At 46.4% G+C, this 21,530-nt stretch overlaps 1 protein-coding gene across 2 annotated transcripts in view; it reads right to left on the bottom strand.

The window, feature by feature from the left end:
• The window catches only part of AGBL1 (AGBL carboxypeptidase 1), a gene marked incomplete at both ends in the record, with an annotated part of 583,725 nt that overhangs the window by 451,939 nt on the left and 110,256 nt on the right, over positions 1–21,530 (bottom strand). For both annotated transcript variants that reach the window (XM_084254285.1, XM_084254284.1), the window contains 9 exons: positions 1,239–1,326; positions 2,547–2,695; positions 5,378–5,464; positions 5,689–5,772; positions 7,265–7,863; positions 8,832–8,948; positions 13,632–13,699; positions 14,848–15,013; positions 19,105–19,313. In XM_084254285.1, the coding sequence (XP_084110411.1) occupies positions 1,239–1,326; positions 2,547–2,695; positions 5,378–5,464; positions 5,689–5,772; positions 7,265–7,863; positions 8,832–8,948; positions 13,632–13,699; positions 14,848–15,013; positions 19,105–19,313 (1,567 nt within the window). The remainder of the gene's footprint in view (positions 1–1,238; positions 1,327–2,546; positions 2,696–5,377; positions 5,465–5,688; positions 5,773–7,264; positions 7,864–8,831; positions 8,949–13,631; positions 13,700–14,847; positions 15,014–19,104; positions 19,314–21,530) is intronic.

Raw genomic sequence — 21,530 nt, 5'->3', positions numbered from 1 at the left:
CCTTTGTGTCTGATAGAGCGACACGATTCTCGACCTTTCCTATCTATCGATGCTGGCGTCCTCATAGCCTCAAAAGTCAAGAACATAAGAGCATATACTCTTTTTTTTAATATTGATAGCAATTCTATACCCTAGAATGTCAAATAATAATTTTTAGGGGCCTTCTTTTTAGGGGCCTGGAAAAAAAAGCCTTAGTTTATTCAAGAAAATAAGTACAAGTCTATCATTTTCTCGAAGAATCTAGCCAATGAGCTAATAATTAATTACATGTTTTCTACCTGTCCTAACAATTCCTATCTCTTTTCTTATCAATTTGAATTTTTCCTTTTCCATCAAAAGAAAATGCACACATTAGCAACTTACACTTCTGGAATCCATTTCTTTTATCAAAAGATACAGATAATTTAAATGTCATTACAACTTTACGGCATAAATTGATGGACCTGGTTACTGATTAAGTGTTGTAAATGAATTTTTTTAAAGATTTATTTATTTTTTATTTATTTATTTTTTAAGATTTATTTATCTATACAAGAACCGGGGTACAGGCCAGATGTATGGGAGGGTGAGAGGACTCACCAGAGACAGAGCGGGGAACAGAACAGGCAGACTGACGAAATACACTGCTGAGGGGAGCAGCAGGCATGACAGGAGAGGTCTGCTGCGCCATGTGGGACCCTCGCTGGCCGGCCGGGATCGAACCAGCACTGCAGAGACTGTGAACAGCTTCACAGCGCTGTGCTCAACTGCCTGTGCCACCAGGGGAGGCCCTGCAAATGAATTTTGAAAACTCTCCCATTTTTATTTTTTTCCTAAAAAACATCTTGTTGAGGAGGAACTGATTTTTAAGTGTACATGTCACAAATTCACTCTCATCTACTTGAAAACTGAAGCATGAGATGGATAAGAATAGACAAAAACATCTCAGACTTTTTGTTCATTGGGACAAATGGAAACAGGTAAAGAATTAAAGCTTGATGCGCTAATCACAGGTTTTTTAATGTATTTAAATCAGACTGATGATTTTTCAGAAAATCACAAGGCATTTCTTGATGTCTATTGTGGGTGCCACTTAATATGCTGATGCTTCTGAAGATCACGTCATGGACACTGGGACATTGTCCACACGATAACAGACAAGCTCAGATTGCTGATGTTCTAAGATTAACAGAGAAAAGCAGAAAATAGGGAGAGAATGAAAGAACGGAGAGAAGGAAGCTAACAAAAATCTAACTTACTTGTAGTAACAGATGTCGTAGCCTGTCCGTATCCAGGTGGGCCTGCCAAGAAGAGCCTCCTTCACAGAATACAGCGTTGGCTGCATCCCTACAAAAATGAAGGGAGCCTTAATCATGAGGAAAAGGGAAAAGAGATTGTAACAGGCTGAAATCACCCCCAAATACATCTTGGTCTTAATCCCTGGGGTCCGAGAATGTTTGTTTTAGATAGCAAGAGATTTTGTAGTTGCAATTAAAATGAGGATCTTGCAATGGGGAGATTGTACTGGCAGGGTCTAAATGCAACCACAAATGTCTTCCTAAGAAGGAGGCTGAGGGATATTTGAATATAGATGAGACAGAAAGGCCTGAAGCAGAGAGGAACTTGAAGGCAGCCCTCTTTTAAAGAGAGAGGAAGGCGCCAGGAGCCAAGGAATGCAAGGAAGGTAGCTCTAAAAGCTGGAAAGAAAAATGAAATGGAATCTCCCTTAGATTCTCCTGAGAGAGCATGACCTTGCCAACAACTGAACTTTAACCAGATGAAACTGCTTTTGCAGTTCTAGATTCCAGAATGTAAGAGAATATTTTATCTTGTTTTAAGGCACGAAATTTGTGACAGTTTGTTGCAAAAGCCATCCAAAGTGAATGAAGAGTCAACCACCACGTTCCCTTTCTACACTGGCAAGAGTCTATGAGCCAAAGCAAAACAGAGACAGTGCCCTATACTTGGACCTAGAGGTCTTGGAATATTCATTCCTTACTCTAAACCCTCAACAAATTAACACAGGAGTCAGCTGGAGCATGCAGAATTCCCCACTCCTCGAAATTGTCAAGGCATATATGGGCACCAAGTTAATCTTTGTCCCTTGAATGTCTCCTCCTAAACGGCCACAGGGATTAAAGAGAGTATAAACATTCTCCAGAGTTTTCCTAGAGTGTAAATCAGTTGTCCAACTGGATTATGCTATTCTCCTGTCCTTAACAAACAGGTGAATACATTTACTACTGTGAGGTTCAGAAGATAAAGAATAAATAAGAAAGAGAGCTCGCAGAGCTCAAAAAGTTCAAAGTGGAGCAAGGGAGTCAGGAAATAGTAGAAAGTTATACATAGTATTAATAGCCCACAGCAAAGAGAGAATTTCCTCTCTATTCCATGGAAGAGAGTAGTTAACCACAGCTTGGCTGCCATCTTGCCACACCGGGCAACCAAAATGTGTCAGCCCAACTTCAAACCTTTTGGAAACCCAAGCAGGGCTTCTGGTGATAATCAAACCCTCACGCGTGACATAATTCCTGGTGTTACTGTCTTTATTCCCCAGGAGCTCATACCGTAATTGAACTGGCTGTTGGGCTTCTCACAGTTGATGATGTTGAGGCGGTATGGGACAGCAGCCCTCATGCCGCCCACCTGGAAGTAGAACCACTGCTGGTGGTGGGCGCTGTTCACATCTGCATTGACCAGAAGGTCGTATTCAAACCTGCCAAGTCAGGAGCAAGAGGGAGAGTTTAGAGTCTCTAAGGTAGCTTCCAACACTGAGAATCTGCACATCTGGGCTTCCGGATGACAGATCCAAGAGCCAGGAGCTCAGCTGGCTGGTAAGCTCACAATATGGGGCACAGGCTGAGGCTATCCAGGGGAGGGGAACAGTTTCTTCATATTAGAAGAGTCGGTTACACCAGTGCAGCAAATCTTTTATTAGATTGTAATGAAGTTTCTATCCAGCTAGAAAAATGTTAAGTGCGCTACATCCCAGAGAAAATTCAATCACATCTGGTTGGATATGCCATTGCTATTTGATGCTAGACATTACTTTCCAACCTGAGTCTCCGCCTATGGAAAACAGAAATAGTGCCTAACCTTGCAGGGCTGTTTGCAAAGATTGGTAGTGTGTACATATAAATCCCAGCAGACGAACAGGTGCGAATTAGGCTAGCAACGCAGGGGTTATTTGCTCATCTTTCCACTTTTTAACTGATATAGCACATATGCAATAACGTGCACAAACATTAAGGAACGGATTTAACTCAATGAATTTAAATAAATGTATCTGGATAGGCCTGTTTGACAATCACACCCACGGTAGGTATAGGGAGGGCATCTCCATCACCCTAGGGGGCTCGTCTGTCCCCTCCCAGTCACTACATCTCCGAAGGCAATGACTTTTCAGAGTCTTAGCAACAGAATTAACAATACAACTTGATTTAATGTTATTATCAGGCTATTTTGTTTTCAAGAACATTATTGCCCCACCCCTCCTTGAGTTGCTCTTCTAAAAAGGGTGATATATTTGCCCTGGTCCACCCATATTCACCCACTCTGGACCCCTCATGAATGGCGCTGCAGAGTGAGATTTTTGGAAGGGTAGAGATTTGTATGAGACATAGCAGAGCAGAGCTGACTGATGGGCTCCTAACGACATCTCCTAAGCAACACTGTCACCACCGCTCATTAAAACAAGCACAGAACACAATTCTGGAACGTCTGTGCCCCTCAAATTGTCTGCTGTGCCCACATGCTCTCTGCAAAACACATGATCACAAAAATTCCTCGTCTGTAAGTGGTTTGTTTGCTGCCATCTGACTCTGTTCCCTTGACCACAATGACTGAAGTTTCTGCCTCTGTCAGACAGGTCAGCGACTTAGCCACAGCCTGGACTGGCCCTTGTCCCACTAGTCGACGCCTCTTGAGTTTTCTCTCCTGGATGCTCTGAACTAGATCTATGGAGAAAAGGAGCCATCAAAGCAGGAGCCAGAGGGGAAGTAGAAGCTAAGTTGGCAACACAAACAGAAGAAGGAGAGCAAGGAGGCTTGCCACAAGTGTCTTTCCTTCTTCAGTCCAAGCACCTCAGCTTGTATTTGCTTTACATGTTTGGCTTCCTTGCCATATTTCATGGACAAAAAGAAAAAAGGATCATGCCTGCAAAGGAGAAACTTCAAAAATGACCCGTAAGAGTGCTTGTTGATTGACTGCTTGCCAGGTGCCAGGTAATGTTCTAAGAGCTTCATGTGTGCAATTGAATACTTACAAAAACCCCTCTGGCATGGTGCTACCACTGTCCCCATCTTGTGGGGGAGGAAATAAAGGAATGCAAATTAGTGAGAAAACTTGCTCAAAGTCCCTAGTTGAAAAAGGGCCAAGTTACCCTGAGTGTCTGATCCCATATTCCCTGACCACACCCCACTGCCTGTTCCAGGCCTTCCTTTCCAAAAGTTCACCCATGAAAGATCAATTTTATACTTTGCCTCTTGATAAACAGCAACACCCTTTGCCCCTTTTTTGTTATTGTTGTTAATGTGCTTTTGTAATTCTTTATTTGTGCAGCAGTGTTCAAATTCCGTTACTAAACACTGTGGCACAGGCAATATATTTACCCCAAGATGTTACTAGGATTTAAAAAAAAAAATCCTTATTATCATAACAGTAACCATTTGAAGTTCTTCAAGAACAGTTGGTTATAATTTCTTCAAAACTCTATCTCATTGTGCCAATAAAAAAAAAAAAACATTGCTTCTTTTTTCTTTTCCTTTAATTTTATTTCTTTCTACTGCCATAGCAGAAAGAAGTGTAACTTAGCAAGAACTATGTCTCTTGTGCCTCTGGCAATTTTGTTTCATCTCCACCCTTCCAGTCTGTACACACTAGATTTTCCTGGCCTACAGAACCTTTTCTGCTCATTAATGCTGGCTGGCAGGTTCTTGGGAGGGCAGGCATCAGCACCCCCCCCCAATGAAAGATGGCTGACCTCACCCTGGAGAGCCCAAGGTTTTTGCCTCCTAAGTACACAGCTGCAGGAGCAATGGGTATGGAAAGGTACAGGAAGAGGGAGGCCTGAGTAGCCCCTGAGAACCAACGCAGAGTCAACAGAAAGTAAACACTAAACTTGTTCGCAGCAAAGTGCTCACACAGAAAACACACCCATTATTTGAAACCTCAGGCGCCTTGATGAGCAGTCTCCTCTAGTGGCTACTTGCCAGCTAGCCCACCCCCTAGGGGCCCCCTGGGAAGTGCTTGCAGAGGAGACAAGGTCACAGCAGGGTCTGCCCGTATGCATGATAGAAACACTCCCACCAGGGCTGATTTCAAGGTGCCAAGGAGAGGTCACACTGGCGACCTGCCCCCTTGAGCTTCCAGGAGCTGCCCCTGTGTAGTCCTTACTTACTCACGCACGCGGATGGCTTTGCGGAGATTTCCTGACTCGAACTTGGAGAAGAACCGCAAGCAGTCGCTAGAGGAGTCCTGCAGGGGCCTGTCAGGAAACAGGAGACATGAATGCAGGAGTCATGGCTATTCTTGAGCACATTCTGGCATGTTTAGATGTAAGAATTCCTTGCAGATCTTTAACCCTTACAGGTCTTTAGGAGGAAGAACGGATGGCTAATATAAGATGCCCCTGTTCTCATGTCATTAACAGAATACACCCGTGTTCCCTCCCACCCCTACCCCAATGCCAGGACGTGCAAGACCACCTACCGAGGCTCATCTAGGCTGAAAACCACTTTATTTATAACATCGCTTGGCTGGATTAGCCTCCGGACATCCTCCAGTATCTTAATCCTAGAAAGGAGAATGGGAAGCATTTTAAGGGCCAGCCCTTCCTCCGCGCTCCTGCAGCCTCTGCTCTTCAGAGGGCCTTCAGAATCATCAGGAACACGTGAAGGGAAGTTTAATAATGCCCCCACCTGGAGTGGCAAGGACACAAACAGCACTGCCTCTCCTTCCTTCTCTTCTTGATCAACAAATAAAACCACACTGCGCAGGAGGGACGAAACTGAATTTTAGTAAGAGGATTCTTGACTAGAAGAAGAGTTTTGTCAAGAGCATTTGGGCTCAGGGATTGAAAGTGTCTGGTTGTGAGACTAAGGGGTGCTTGGTGCTGAGACGGCTTTGAGGGAGGCGTGAGGACTGCTGACTGTTAGCTCAAGATCTGGAAGGCTCCCAAAGCCTTCAGCCTCTCATGTCACTTCTGGGCCTCTAGCCCTAAGGCATAAGGTCAATCTATTATCAGAGAAACACCAATATCTGGGAGATCTACGTAAAGGGGAGGGGGGGAATCTTGGGGCTCTGTCCGATTCCCTCCTTGAAAGTTCAGTCCAGGTCTTTGTGGTTGGGGTGGAATAAGGGAGAGGAACAGGTAGACATGTGGTGTGGACTTGGGGAAGATGTTCTTTCCAAGGGGAGCCTGTGCTGGGTGGACCCCGTCGAGGGGCTCTTAGCAACTTCACCAGGACAGATAATGTGCAGGGGTGAGGTCAGAGAGGTCAGCCAGGAGTCCCAGGAGCAGTCCTGGGGTGCACTGTCAATTTACTGATGAACTGGAACACCTTCAAGTTAATGAAACTTTCCAACATCACACTTCGCTCCAGCGGCTTATGTATGCACACTCATTTTTTTTTTTTTTTCCCAGGGAAAGTAATTTTTCCCTTGGCTTTAGAAATCTTTGTTTTACCCTCACTATGCTGATAAAGAGGCAAATCGCCCTTTCCTGCTTTCTGGGAATAATCCGTCACCCAGCATTTCTTCCCTGGAGAATGCACTATTTCCATCCAGTTCTCAGTGAGGCAGTAAGACTCGTCTGCCAGCCAACCAGATTCTGTATGGCTGTGACTGGGGTGAAGGTAAATCACTTCCCCTCATTAACAAGAGATCAGACAGCAAGTTGCAGTGAAGAAGCCATCCCACATAATCCATCCTCATTTGTTCCTGAGACTCCTCCCTTGAGGAATGATCCCAGTATTGGGAGGCACTGGATTATCTCACCTGACACAGTCATTTGCAAAGGACATGGACCAAAGGAATGCACTGGAACCACCCAAGGAATTCATTTTTAGGAAACACATGCCTGCCACTACCCCACACTTGCTTCGGAAAAAATCCCGGTAGGGAGACAAATGTCTGTATTTGGCAAACATTGCCAAAAGCACTCTAATGTGTCCTGACTGATGTCCGCTTTCCTACAGATAACAGAACTATTTGTAGAAAAACATCCCACCTATAAAATGATTAGGAAAGAGAAAATATATAACTTCCAAATCAGCAGCACCATCACCTTTGCACTCCGTATTTACGTTCCAACATAGACTGGGCAGAGGGAGGTGGACAGTGTCCCCAGAGATCGGGAAATGCCAGCGTCGTGAAGTCAGTCACGGACCTGGTTCTTCGAGCATTGGCCATATAAAGACAGGGATCGTGGAAGGGGATGGGCGTAGGATGCGTCTTCAGAAGTTCATCGATCGCTTCGGCACCTTCTCCAGACCTAGTGAAGGAAACTCCTTTTTCTCCCTTGGAAAAGGAGGCACTAATCCTTGGGCAGAAAGTCTCATCTATGTCCCAAGCATCCTCTTGGAGGGAAGTCCAAATGTCAGGGGTTTCATTTCCAGAAGGATCTACCCCAAGACCATTGGGCTGTGCATTTCGGCATGGGCTCATGACAGGTCGCTTTGTGGAGGCTTGGTGCACAGTGGACCACCCCACCTTCGCCCTGCTCAGAAGGGAGGTGTGGACTGTGTCTCTTCTTTCTTGCCCCCAGGAGCTTTGGTCCGTGGTCAGGCACTGCTGCATGGGGGAGGCAACAGTCGGAATGTGCTGGTGATTGACATGCTGAGTCTCTCCAACCTTCAAATCATCGCCAAGGCTGGGCTCCAATTCCTGCAGGTTTAAAGCAGAAAAGAACCTGTCAGTCTCCTCCAGGGAGGAGCACACCTTGAACCCTACTCTCACTTTCTGGGCACTGAGCTCTGCATAAATCCTGTGAACTGGGCACCTTTCTCAAGGTCAATCAGGGGAAGATGTAGTTTCAATAATCAAATAAATGGCAAAACCATAGAAACTCACATTGGAAAGGGTTGTTTGTTGGCCCCATACAATGCGATGCATGCATGGAACCCTCCTTAGTACCCTTTAAGCCATAGACTGGTTGAACAACCTCCTTTATCGGGGCTTCACCACACTCTGAGTTGGTGCCTTGCGTTGGAGGCTCATTCTGACTGTTTAAAAAGAAGTCTTCCATACACAGCATTGAAATGTCCTTCCTTGAGACTTTAACCCACAGATCCCTTTCTGCCTTCCAGAGTGAAATAGAATATATCACCTCCTTTCTCCATGTGACTTAGCTTGAACCGTAAGCCATGGCCAAATCCACTATTTATGGAGAGTCATAAGAAAGTAATGATGGTCAAAAGAGAAGTCTAAAACCTTGGTCTTACACCATACACCAGGTGTTAGCATCTCAATTTGTTTCTACTAATACAGAAGCCCTGGAATCAGGCTGGCCGCCTTTGGAAAGCCATGGGTACAGCTCCCATTTGACAAGTGAACAATGAAATCAAGAATCTTTGTGTTTTTTTGGCATATGGGCACCGGGCACTTGCCCACCAGCCAACAGGGGGCGGTGTGGACCTTCATCCTACCTCCATCCTAAGTGCTGGCTGTCAGATTTTTGGACCTTGCACATACGGTAACATTTTTGCTTGGCCTCCTACTTCTCTTTCAGAAGTTCAGAAGCAGATTGCTATTGATGAGCAACACATTCCCTCTGGAGACCTCAGTTTGGCTTCCAGGTGCTGCAAAAAGCCATCATGTATCACCAAGACGCAGAACCACAGCAGATGTCCTACCTCAAAGCTACAGGAAAGCTCGAGACACATTGCTCCATATTGCTTCAATTCCTCTTCAGGTCGGTCAAGACCGGGGTAGGAACGCAGCTTGTTCACATCTGTTTCCAAGTCATCATCCTGCAATGGAACATTGGAGAAACACTGCAGGCAAGAAAGGCACCCTGAGAAACGTGAAGACAGGCCCTGCCTACATGACTCTCAGGACCTGGGGGCACACTCGCCCCCAAGGATCATGCTGGCCACACACAGGAGAGCCCAGTGTGTCAGGTTGGATTTTTTAAATAAAAAGAAGGAAGACACACAGAACTGTGCTCAGCATTTATGTCAGGACTTCTCAGCCCTCCGAATAAATTGTAATTTATATAAAATGAGATGATCTTTATAAATAATAAAGAATCATATGAAAGACATTACTTTATCTCATCACATTATCAGAGACGTAATTATAATTACGGTGCCTATTCATCCATCTACCTTTCCTATTTAGATCCTTCGCTCTCATCACAAACACTTAATGAGCACCTAGGATGTGCAGGTTCTCTGGATATAGTGATGATGGAACAAGTAAAGGCACTTTCTCTCATGAGTTTGCCCTCTAGTGAGAGAAGGGAGACAGAAAATGAATAACTGCCACGGAAATACTGAAAGGGGTGACGTGATGGTGGCTGAGACTGGGCACAGGCCGCTGTTTAGGTGGGGTGGTCTGATCTCCGAGGACGGAAGATGTTGACTAGACTAATGACAGTAGCAGCCAGGTGTGCGAACACGTGGGCAAGGGTTACTGCTAGAAGGAGCAGCTTGCATCTGCTGACAAGAAGAAGATGGCTGAAGCACTAAGAGGCGGTGGCAGGAGACAAGACCCCAGACACAGGATTGTGCCTGGAGAGGAGCGTGTAGCCTCCTGCTGGATCTTTTTTCCCTCTGTTCACGTAAAAGTTTGCCAAGTCACCATCAGTCTTTTTTTCACTGTGTATAATAATCCCAGGTCCTTCACTTTTTCTTCTAGACCATCATTTTATAACAGCTTAATGGTGACAGTGAGCTTTCGCTCAACACTTCTGTAGTTTCCAAAGGTTAAAGAATCTTACAAAGACAAGACGCCGAGAATGAACCAGCTCTGCCTCTTTGTCTTCGTCTGTCTCTCCTAGATCAAGTTTCCTTGCATACTGGGGAAAATCTACCCTAAGTTTTAGGTATAGATTTGGTTAGTTAAGGAAAAACCTGAAGTGGCAGTCCTGAAAGTCTGGATTACTCTTCCCTAAATCAAATAAATGGGGAAAATAAATGTTTATATTCTTGATCCAGAGGAAAAAGAAAAGGTAATATTCCCTCCATCTCAGGCAATTTTCTTCCAAGCTTCACATTGAAAGAAAATCCGAGGAGGTTGCTGTAATGATATTTTCAGATACAGGGCCTACCAGGTCCAAACTCCTTCGCCCGGCAATGGAGACTCTATCCCTTCCAGCTTCATCTTTTAGTTCCTGCTTAGCTCTACCTTCTCTGTTGCAATGCCAGCCACGCCTCAGGGTGGTGCCAATGGAAGCACAATCTGGCAGACACTGGGAAGTCTCCCCACCAGTGGCTGCTGAGTCTGGAGTAAGAAGTGCCAGGGGACCTGTGAGCTGGGGCCTAACCCATTCTACATGTGGCTGGGTGACTTATTTGACTTTTGGAGCCAGGTAGGCCAATGGAGACCCACTGTTTTTATAAATAAAGTACTATTAGCAATAGCCATGCCCCCTCCTTTATCTGCTTCAGCCATGATGCTTTCTCAGTACAGCAAGGTGGAGTCATTGTAATAGAAGCCAAGTATGGTCCCCAACGATTTGCATCTTGTTCTCTGAATCTCCAGGTAGCAGGTGGGTACTCGGCTCCTTCCGCATTTCTTATAAATACATTTATTTAAGAACTGCTCAACTTCTGAGTCCTCACAGTTATCCAGTCTGGGATGCTGGTGTCCATGTAATTTAAGTAATTTTCTGGCCCTTCCTCCTCCCTCAAATATTGATTTTTCACAATCTTAGACTCAAGTTCACTGGCCTTTTGAAGGTGGGATTTGAAACCTGGCAGGGACAATTCCAAATTATGCAGCTGGTGAACAATCTAAAGATAAAAACGATGTCTTCTTGTTTCTGTGTCACATGAGCATCCTGTGGGATGCCAGGCTGTCTAATCAGTCTGCTGCCTCACATGTGCTGCGTCACGTCCAAAGTGCCTGAAAAAAAGAGTACCCGAGGAAAGAAAGGAGAGAGGAGCGGACTGAAGACTGACTTCACTGCTCATCCACCTCTCCTTTGGACTTTCTTCAAAGTCGATGGTTGTGTTCAAGATGGCAAAAACATGGCCAACACCCCCTCAACCTGCCGGAAGTTTCTCTCTCCTTGTGTTAACGTGACAGTTTTCCATCAAAGAACAGCACCTGACTTTGCACATGCAAGACCCTCAACAGATAAAAGTTCCTTTAATCATTCTAAGAAGCTGGTCCCAATTATTTTTTTATTTTAATTTTTTTTAATTTTATTTATTTTTTTATATATTTTTTACATCATTTTTCATTTTTGCACAATGTATGCATTTTCATCTTGGTTGTAGTCCCCATACAAGTCTCACCCCCTGGTTTTTACTTTATTATAATTAGTATTTTTCCTGGTCCCTTATTTAGGTTTTCTAAATTCCTGCTCTGAGTGAGACCATCCGGGATTTTTCTTGTTCTTTCTGGCTTATTTCGCTGAGCATGATCCCTTCCAGCTCCATCCACGTTGCTGCAAATGGCATGAGTTTATCTTTTTTGATTGCTGAGTAAACTTTCAAATGCAAAGACCACCAAGTTCGAGGCCTGGGTTAGTCTGTAAGCGGGAACAAATACTCCTGACACCTTGCCCACATCTCTTGCAGCAAAGGCAGCTGGGTTACCAGGACAACCTGTTCGCTGGAACACCAGTCATCCCCAGGGAAGCCCTGATCCCCACGGCTCTGTTTTTCTACCACTCACACGCTGACTTCCTGTCTTCTCCTTGTCTTGAAGGCCTTTGATGAATAGTTTCCAGGCCCTCACCAATTTGTCTTATGTTTCTTTCCCCAGCAGGGTTTGCTTATTTGTTTAGGCTACATTCAACCCTATCCCACCACCATCTGCAGAGTGGGGACTAGGGGACAGTACCTTCAAGCTGTCCCCCGCCCCGAAGCTGTATGATGTGAGGCGCTGGTGTGCAGCCTGTCCCTCCACATCAGATACCAGAGGCGACTGACACTCTACATCAGACATTCCATTATCAAAGAGCAAGCAAGAGGGGCAGGAAGTGGCATTGATGAATGACTGCAGCAGCACAGTATTATTCAGATAACTCAGCAAGGACTTCGTAGGCCAGCACCGCCAAGTCACAGCGAAGAACCAATTTGCGACTGATGACTTCAGAAATGATTTTATTTATCAACAAAACTCTGAGAACACCAGAGTGTCAATAGCAGTCATGACCTAGAGATCTAGCTCAGCAGTCCCTCTGTGTCTGCTACTACCATCAGCAAGGTGATTATTATGATAGAGAATTCAAAAGTCTTTTTCTATCTATACAGGTAGGTAGAAGGGTGGCTGAGAAGAAAGGATAGGAGAAAGGAAAGGAAGGAGGAAGGGAGAAAGGAGGGGAATGGAGAAAGAAAGACAGATAGACAGACAGAGATGACACACACTTACACACATATATAGACAATGAATTTTTTTAATTCAGGTTTTATCTCCAGAATGTTAAAAACAGTAACATTTACATCTCAGTTCTATTTTGCACAAAAGTAAGGAAAAATAACTTTAAGGGGCTTGTTCAAGTCCACAGTCACTAAAAGAAAAGGAGACAGAACTGTACTTCATACACAAATTATCAATATTCTCAAGCAGGGGTGCTTCTGTGCCCCAGAAACTGTTGGTAATTTGATATTTTTGGTCCATGACTAAAGGACAAAGGCGGGGGGGGGGGGTCATCTAGTGCCCCTGGCATCTAGTGGGTAGAATCCAGGGATGCCACTTCATTCCCTACAATGCACAGGACACCCCCATCTACAACAAAGAATTATCCGGTCCAGTGTGCCAAGAGTTCTGGAAAACTGCTCACTAAACTATGTCCAGCTGCCTGTCTTTGCAAATAAAGTTTTATCAGATGACAGCCATGCCCTCTCATATACAGTTGTCCATGGCCAGTGTTGTGCTGACCAACAAAGGTGAGTGGTTGTGACAGTGATGGTACAGTCCACAAAGCCTGGCCAATCACTGTCTGACCTTTCCTAGCAAGTTTACTGACCTCTGTTCTACAGCATCGGTCATCACGGGGTCAAGACGAGAGGGCACCAGCCCCGTGCAGGCCAGAGTAAGCTCCCTCACAGCTCAAAGGAGAGAACCCTGCAAAATTGGGATCCTGTGCAGAGGACGTAAGTCAGAAGAGTGACAGAGATAGGGGAGCTCTACCAGAAAGAGTTTCCTAAAAAAGCGTCCACTGTCTCTTTCACACTTATTAAATATCCCAACCCTAAGCATCAAGTGTCTCCCTAAGGCACACCCTGATAGAATATTAATGTCTTCATAATGGACAGCCTCTGATTTTACAATGCGACATTGTACTGGGCCTACCGAGATGAAAATGACAACTGGAAAATCAATAACAGTAGCTGTCATTTAGAGAGCCTCGCTATCTGCCCGCACCGGAGTGGAAGTAAAAAAAAAAAAGTAGAGCCTTTGTGCAACACAGCAAGTGGCATCTTTCCTTGTAAAACAGGAATGTGGAGATCACTACGAGAGAGAGCTGGTCTACCTACTTCCTCTTTCACATCTTCAGAATCTGAGTCTCTGTCCATTTCTTCATCATCATCATCTTCACAATCCTCTGGGTGTGAGGGAAAAAAGAGGTCAATGGGTGAGGTTCCCCTCTGCCTTGGGATTGGATTCTCACCACCCAACAGTTAGTACTTCTTTCTCTCCTAAGGGGCTCGTTAGCAAGTGCACAGCATCACAACACATGCTGATGTTTATTGGAAGCATACATGTTGGCACATGTAACATGCTTATTGGTATTCATAAATCATGCACACACAGACACGTAAAAGCACTCCATCATGAAGTCTGAACTTGTCCCATGTTGAATGGAATATTAGTTTGCAGAATCAGGTGACATGTGAAAACTATTCTGGCTTCGCCCAGTCAATCTGGAAGCATTTTCACAATTAATATTGCCGGAGCGTGGAGATCCCAGAGATGCAAGATTTGTTGCAATTTAGCACTTTGACTAATTCTCTAATTTTGATATGAAGGAATGTATTTAAAACAGTGCACAATGGTGACACTTCACAGGTGATGTGGTGCTGGGAAATTTATGAGGACTCTAGCTCAGGGGAGAAATCAAATACTGTACAAAAATGAACAACAGTGTATGTAAATTTAAAAAATAAAATTAAAATACGCTCAGAGCAGACTAAAGTAAATAAATGAAATAAAACAACAGTCCACAGAAAACATCCAGTGCCACGGCAGCAAGATGATGCCGCTGGAAAATCTGGCCGAGGGAAGGAAGAAGGGTATGAAAGCACTAGAGCCTTTTCACAACAAAAGCTTGGCAATTGGGTCAACATTTTAAATATTCCAGCAGGACTAGCCTGGGGTGGTAAAGAACAAAAGTTTTATTTGTATTTTATCCTTAAAGCAAATTTATTCCAGAACCATTCAGGATAGTGGGGGACTCACCCAGGGGACCTTGGAAAGAGTTTGCTTTGTAATCAGCTGAGATAACTACATACATTAGGCATTCACTAGCCAGCAAGAGAAGTTTCCACAGTTAATAATTAAGGACAAGATAACTGTACTTGGTATTTGTTTACCCCATATATGGAAAAGTTAAATTTTTATACAGATCATTAATTAGCCTTTTGGACAATCACTGTTGGCCTATAAAACAACCGATTCTACTTCTACATTCCTTTGAAACACCACCGACCCACAAACACTGAGTGCACAGCCCAATGTTCCCGCCGACTTTACCTTCATCGAGAACACGGGGAGGCTCAGAAGCGATGCTGCCCGGGACGGGGAAGGCATAAGCACTGCTGGCTGCGGCCAAGGGCAGGGGGCGTTTAGGGCAGCACTGCCTCAGGATCTGGAACATGATGGAGAGGACGGACTCCAGGCGAGCATCATCCAGGCAGCTCTGAACAAAGAGAAGGTGACCTCAGACACCGACACCTGCAGAGTCCCTGCCAGGACACAGAGGGGTGGCACACAGCCTGCGTGGATGGTCGGCATCAGCGGTGTAGGCTGATCTGACTGCTGATGTAGGATGTTGGTGAATGCAGATGGGCCGTGGTCTGTGTACCAACAGCACTTCTCATTTACAGTTCGTGTGGTTGGAGTAAGTTTAGTCTGAACATAGACCGAAGTTCTTTTAAGGGACACTGCACCTAAGGGAAGACATTGTCCGGAAGGGCTGGGGGAGGAAGCGGAGCGCCTTTGTGGGTCACTGTGAACTGTGGGCTCAGGAAACAAGAGCCGTAAGGTGATGGAAGTCTTACTTTTCTCTTTCAGCTGTTATCCAAAGAGAAAACACACAACGGAAAAAGATAAAATAGGCAATCAGAAGAGAAGGCTAAGTGAATCCCAAGCACCAACATTAAACAGCATGTTTCTTCGCAAGGCTGCCAGTCAGGTCCCTCTTGACTCCTCCCCAAAGCAAAGAAAAATTGGGTTTGCTGATGTAACATTTTGATACTGATGGAACATGACAAGAGCCTTCTTGTCAGGCTCTGGGAAAGATGTAAGAACAAGTTTACTAAACTGAGAGAGAGAGCTGGGAGTAGTTCTTTGGCAAAAAAAAAAAAAAAACATGGCCCCTTTCTTCAGCCTCTCAGTAAATGTCTTATCTCCTGACGTGGTGCAGAAAGTGGACTAGGGTGAGCCTCCTGTTTGATATTTCCAAAAGGCTTCCAGTAAGTTCTGGAGCCAATCAGCTGCAGCTACGGAGGGTGCTGAGAAGCTGCCCACAGTGATGCTGTGGTCTGGATGGTCAGCCCTGTGACAGGTCGCCCCACAGGAATGAACATGCAGGAATTTTTTTTTTTTTTAATTGTAGCCATGAGCTGAGGGCTCTGAGCTGAAGAGGGGACAGGAGGGAAAAGCCCAGGGCCAGAGGAATGGTGGTGGGGAAAAAAATTTCTTTACATTTTAGCTATGAACTCAAGCTACCCAGATGACTCTAAAATATAATAAAAGTAAGCCAATTTTCCTGCAGAAATGGCTTGATACACTTAGGAATGCCCTCCCCCCTCCTGCCTGCTTGAATGGCACCAAGCAGATGTCCTGAAACAGCAGGAAACAGCTTCTGTGCAAGCAAATTCATTGAGGCTGTTTCACCCCTGGGACAGGCCAACCAGGCTCAAGTGCCTAGTGAAAAGTATTCGTATAGGAGAGAGAGAGACAGAGGAGAAAAGGGGAGGCAGGCTGCTGGGCACGTGGAACATTCTCAAGGACAACCTCAGGGGAATCAGAGCCAAGGCCAAGCCGGGGAGCTCGGCCAGAGGCGCCAGCATCTGCGCGGCCGGGCCTGCCCACAGCAGAGCTGGTGTTCTGGCTGGTGACGTGCTGCAGGCCGTGTGTTCTGCGACCCGTGAAAAGCAAGTGGGAGGTTGGAGGCAAGTTCAAGTGTCCCGACAGGCTGGGCCACCCCAGGACCTGGATCTGGGGGAGGGGGCATCACGAGCTGCAGAAACCAAGGCACTAGGGATGATGCTATAAGGGGGTTTGCTCCACTGTGGGGGACACATCTATGCATCTAAAGACGGTCAGTGGCCCCAAGGTAATAGAAATGCCTGCAAGCATTCACTCACTCCTCAGTACCTCCTGTGCTGACTGGCTGGTGCCTTGAGAGCCAGGACTGGGGCAGGAAAGTGAGGTGCCCAACTGCCACAGCCCAACGACTGCCCTGACCGCTCACTCGCCCTCCGACATCCTGCTGTCGACACAGTAGCCATCCGGGTGTCGTGAACCAGTGTGACAGGTGCGGAGCGTTCATTGTGCAGGACGAAAGGAGCTCAGGGCCTGGTTACACGGCAGTTCCCCAAACAACGCCGTTGCGTCCACTGCGGATTCATCATGATGGCGACAAGGAAAAAAATCCAGGTGCTGGCGAACAAAATGATGCAATGCCAGGAGATGCCTTCGTCACATCCTTACAGCATATTCTCATTTCGCTGTTCTTACATTTTGCCCAGAGAAAGTTTCCAAGAGCCGATCCATGACATGGAGGATTCAGTGCAAAACAGAGTGACTGTACCTAACACCCCTGAGTGACCCCAAAACAACGCAGGTAGTAAACTTTGTGTCTTTTAACCCAGTTACAATTTATTTATTTATTTTTATTAAAATCTGATAGAAACAAGATGCAAATTCCTTGTTTGTTAAGGTCTAGGAAGCACTGCGTGGCCTAGCCAATTTAATTATCATCCTCTTCATCACCACCATCATCATCATTTGGAAACAGCCCCTGAAGTGCATCCCTAGATCCAAAATTCCCAAGTTGGCCATCCTGAGACTCAGGATCCCTCTCTGGCTAGCAAGGAGGGGAGCGGCGGGCAGCCCAGCCCCGCACAGCATTCCTGGCATCTGTGCATGAAGCACCCCCCGGATGCTGGGGGGCTGCTCGGGCAGCGACACCTGGCCCCCCAAGTACAGGTTCTGCCTCCATTGACATCCCGCTTCCCTTCCCAGCAGCAAGTGCGGCCTGGGAGCTTGTGCTGGACATGATGCACCGAACAGCAGCCCTCCCTGACCTGCAGGGGAGCCTCCCCTGTGACCCTGCCACTAGCCCAGTCCTCTCTACCGCGCTGCCTTTGGCAGCCTCTGGCGACCATAGACATTCATCTCTGGAGTCACCATCTTCTTCCTTTCCTGCCCCTTCAAGTGTTTTGTAAAACCCTGAGCTGAGAAAGCACCGAGAATGCAGGGGGCAGAGGGACTGGCTGAGACACCGGTGCCAGAGTGGAGGCCTGGGAGAGGCCAGCAGCAGGACACGCGCTTAGAAATGGGGAGGCTTGGGGAAATTCAGAGCACCGCTTCATCCAGAGAAACAGAATATAAAATGCAGCTATTTCATGACTGAGAAGCTTTGAAAACTATAATGATGGCGCAAAACCAGAAGTGAGAGCAGACAGAAAATTAGATATTGGTTTACAGCACCGTAATATGTTGTTGTTTAGAGGTGTGAAAAAAAGGCTATTTTTTTTTTTTTAAACGGGAGAAGGCTACAGATACCTTGGTAGGAAACCAGCACTTTTGCTGACTGCTTCATTATCTCAGGTGCACTCAGGCAGAGACAAATCAGAGGATATTCAGAGAGAAGCCACCAGTCTGATGGGGAGGGGGGGGTGTAAAGGCCCACTCAGAGGACCACAGCAGGAGGCCGGCGAGCAGATGACAGAGATTCACGTCATCGATGGGTTACAGAGCCTGACGAGATGGACTTTAAATTAATGTTAATCAAGTGAAATTGAAACAGTGAAACTGTTATCTGGGTTAAAATTCAGAAAACCCTAGGCCACTGGGGTGCAGATAAGTAACAGCCCCTGCAGGTCCGTCCCCTTTGCCAGGAATGCTCTCCTCACACCCCCGATCCCTCTTCCCCTGGACCCAGCTCATTCACTCAGTTCTCAGCTCAAGGGCCACTTGCTCAGAGAAGACCTGGCCCTCAGCTCCAGGAAGCCCTCCAGGGCTGCCCCCTCATTGGTTGATTTCACGGAGCAACAGAACATTGTCTTCCTTGGGGAAGTCTCTGATTCCCTAAATGTCTATCTCTCACATGAAGGTTTGTCCCACTAGATCCGGAGTCTTGTCTGTGACAGTTACCACAGGATTCCACCAGGCATCCCCAACCTGCTCACACCCCCAAGGCACTCAGGTCAGTTAAGCGTCCTTCCAAGCACAGGGCATCCTACACGAACAGGGTTAGTCCCCACACTGCCCGTATCTTATTATCTGCATCTTTTCAAAAGAAACGCAACCTAAGGCCCTGGGGATTTGCTGGCCTTCTCCAAATGCTCACGTCTGAAGGTGTGAGGGCTGGGGCTGGATACAATATAGACAGGGCTGGGTCCATAATTCAGTCAGGCAGGAGAGCAAAGATGAATGAGGATTTGAATCCATAACGTCTGCCCACAATAAGCAAAAAGCACAGCGAGATTTCCCCAGTGCTGTCCAGGACTGCTGGGGCCATCCAGATGCCCTCACTGCACAGGCGCCCGTGCCGCTTACCTGTGTGGTCCGGAAGAGAAGCTCCATGCCGTGGGCCACCTGGAAGGCCTCCCTGCCCGACCGGAGGGAGACCACATGCCGCAGGCAGAGCAGCAGTGCCCGGCGGATGGGCAGGTGGGCGCTGGCCAAGTCGTGGCTGTGCCAGTCCTGGTGCAGCCGCAGAAGGTGGGCCACGTAGCCCCTGTTCACCGCCCGGCGCCGGTTCGACTCTGAAACCAGCGGAAAAGGTAGGTCAACCGCAGGACCCCAGGGCTGCCCCGAGTGCCCAGGTCGCCCCTGTGGGATTCTTCTTGATCACAAAGGGAATAGTAGTAACTTGCCAGTGGGGAAAGCGGCAGTCAGCTTAATGGTGGAGCCAAAGGCAACATCAGCAGACCTGAGGAAGACACACGAGTCTTCCTGCCAGAAATGCACAACCTGAGTTCAACCCCGAGGAAAAGCAGCAAGCCTGGGAGGAGGAACACACTACAAAGCAGTGATCTATGCTCTTCAGAAATGTCCAGGGCACGGAGGGCAAAAAAAATCCTGAAGATCTAAACTAACGGAGAGTCACCAGATCTGACGCATAAGCACGATATACAATTATAACTTAAATCCTGGCTCGGAAAATGGTGCTTTCATTGGCTTTATTTTTTGTGCTCCAAAAGGCATCAGTAATTGGTAAAAATTGAATAAAGCCTGCAGATTAACCAATAGTATTGGATCCACATGTATTTTTAGATTTTGATCAACTGTGGTTATGTAAGAGAGGATCCTTGTTTTTAGGAAATTGGCAATAAGGATATGTCAATGTCTGTAACTTACTCACAGAGAGTTCAGAAAAAAATGACAGTAACATGCGTGGGAGACAGAGTGAGTGATCCACTCTATCTTCTTTCACGGATCTCAGCGGACTTGGGATATTTTCATTTGGGACGAGCGAACTGGAAGGTTGAGGTTGGGACTCAGGCCCCGTTCTTGCAGGTGGGTTTGTTTTCTTTTTTTTTTTTTTTTTTTTTTTTTTTTTTTTTTTTTGCTTCTTACAACATTTCATTCACCGATGACCCTGAGCCAAGAGGGTTTTAAGTTTCACCTGCCCCAGCTCTATGTTTGTGGAAGGTCTAAATCACCTTCATTACCTCCTTTAATGAATTATTCTCTTGCATCAAAAATATTTCTCTCCTTGGCTGGTGCTGACCAGAAAGCACTAGATTTCTTCACTTCCTAAATGAGGTTGCAGCTTACCCAATATCTGGTGTTTAAGAGGAAATGGAGGATTAAGTAGGACATATTAAAGGAAAGTATCGCCACTAAAAAGATGCCAGGATGGCAGAAACAGCCCAGAGAGGCCCCGCGGGCAGTGGGAGGTTAGGAACTTCTGTCTTTTATCTATTTTAAGCGTGTGTTATCATAATAACCTTCAGCCACTAACTCTTTGTGGGGAGAAAGGGGTTTTTTGATGGGGGGAAAAATCTTTAATTGTCCGAGAGCAAAATCCCTTACCAAATCCCAATGATTTTATTCCTGATTTCCTGTTAATCCTCAACAAGCTGTCATGTTTACTAACATCTAAAATAGCTCCCCCCCAACCCACCCACACACGCACATCAGTCAATCTTTCTCTGAGGATGGCTTGAGGAGTTTTGCAAAAGTCAATACACATCCAACACCCAACAAGAGGAGATTCATCAGGCAGAGGAAAAGCAAATGTGGGAAGAGGCAGAGAATAAAATGAGGGGTCCTGGCACCAGCGATCTGAGAGAAAGATGCTGCTTCCCCGAGGCAGGCAAACAGCATGGAGGTGCGGGGTTTCAATTACGTTTAGGGGGAGCTCAGGGTGTGTGGTCTGGACAGGGCTCCAGGACCCCAACCCTCTTCTAAACAGACCAATGCTATTCACTTGGGTCTGTACATAATGGCTTGCTCTGAAGATCTTGGGGGCAAATGTACCCATTGCTTCATTTCCTTTTTTAATTCCCTAAGAAGATTGGCATATCTTGAACTGGCTGGAGGGCAGGGATGGGATGGACGGACAGAGGTTCTTAGGGCATTTCATGTGAACCCCTCACTCCCAAGCCCCACCGCATCTTAAAGGTGCTCTTGGTGCTCCCCCAGACACACACCTCCACTCCAACTCTCTAGCTGAAGATCTTTTCTTGCCGGTTTCTTTGGCAAATCCATGAACTCTGAGTTGTGCTCCCCTCCATTTTACCCTCTTATGTTCTACCATTTTTACTGCCCTCTTCCCCAACCTGGCAATCACAGCCCAAACACTGGCTGAGCTCAAAGGCGGACCCCACCAAAAGCTCCGCTCTGCACTCACCCCCATATGTCCCACCTACAGCACCCCTGTCAAGAACCCTCCTAAAGCTCACAAGGACCATGAGTCTCACCTGTGGGCAGGATGGCGAGGTGGTCCTTTCAGGGGGACTCAGAAGACATTGGGT

Source organism: Talpa europaea (genome assembly GCF_964194135.1).
Source record: "Talpa europaea genome assembly, chromosome: 14".
In the NCBI taxonomy this organism is placed as follows: Eukaryota; Metazoa; Chordata; class Mammalia; order Eulipotyphla; family Talpidae; genus Talpa; species Talpa europaea.
Note: the sequence above shows the minus strand (reverse complement) of the source record. Positions and strands in the feature narration are given on the sequence as shown.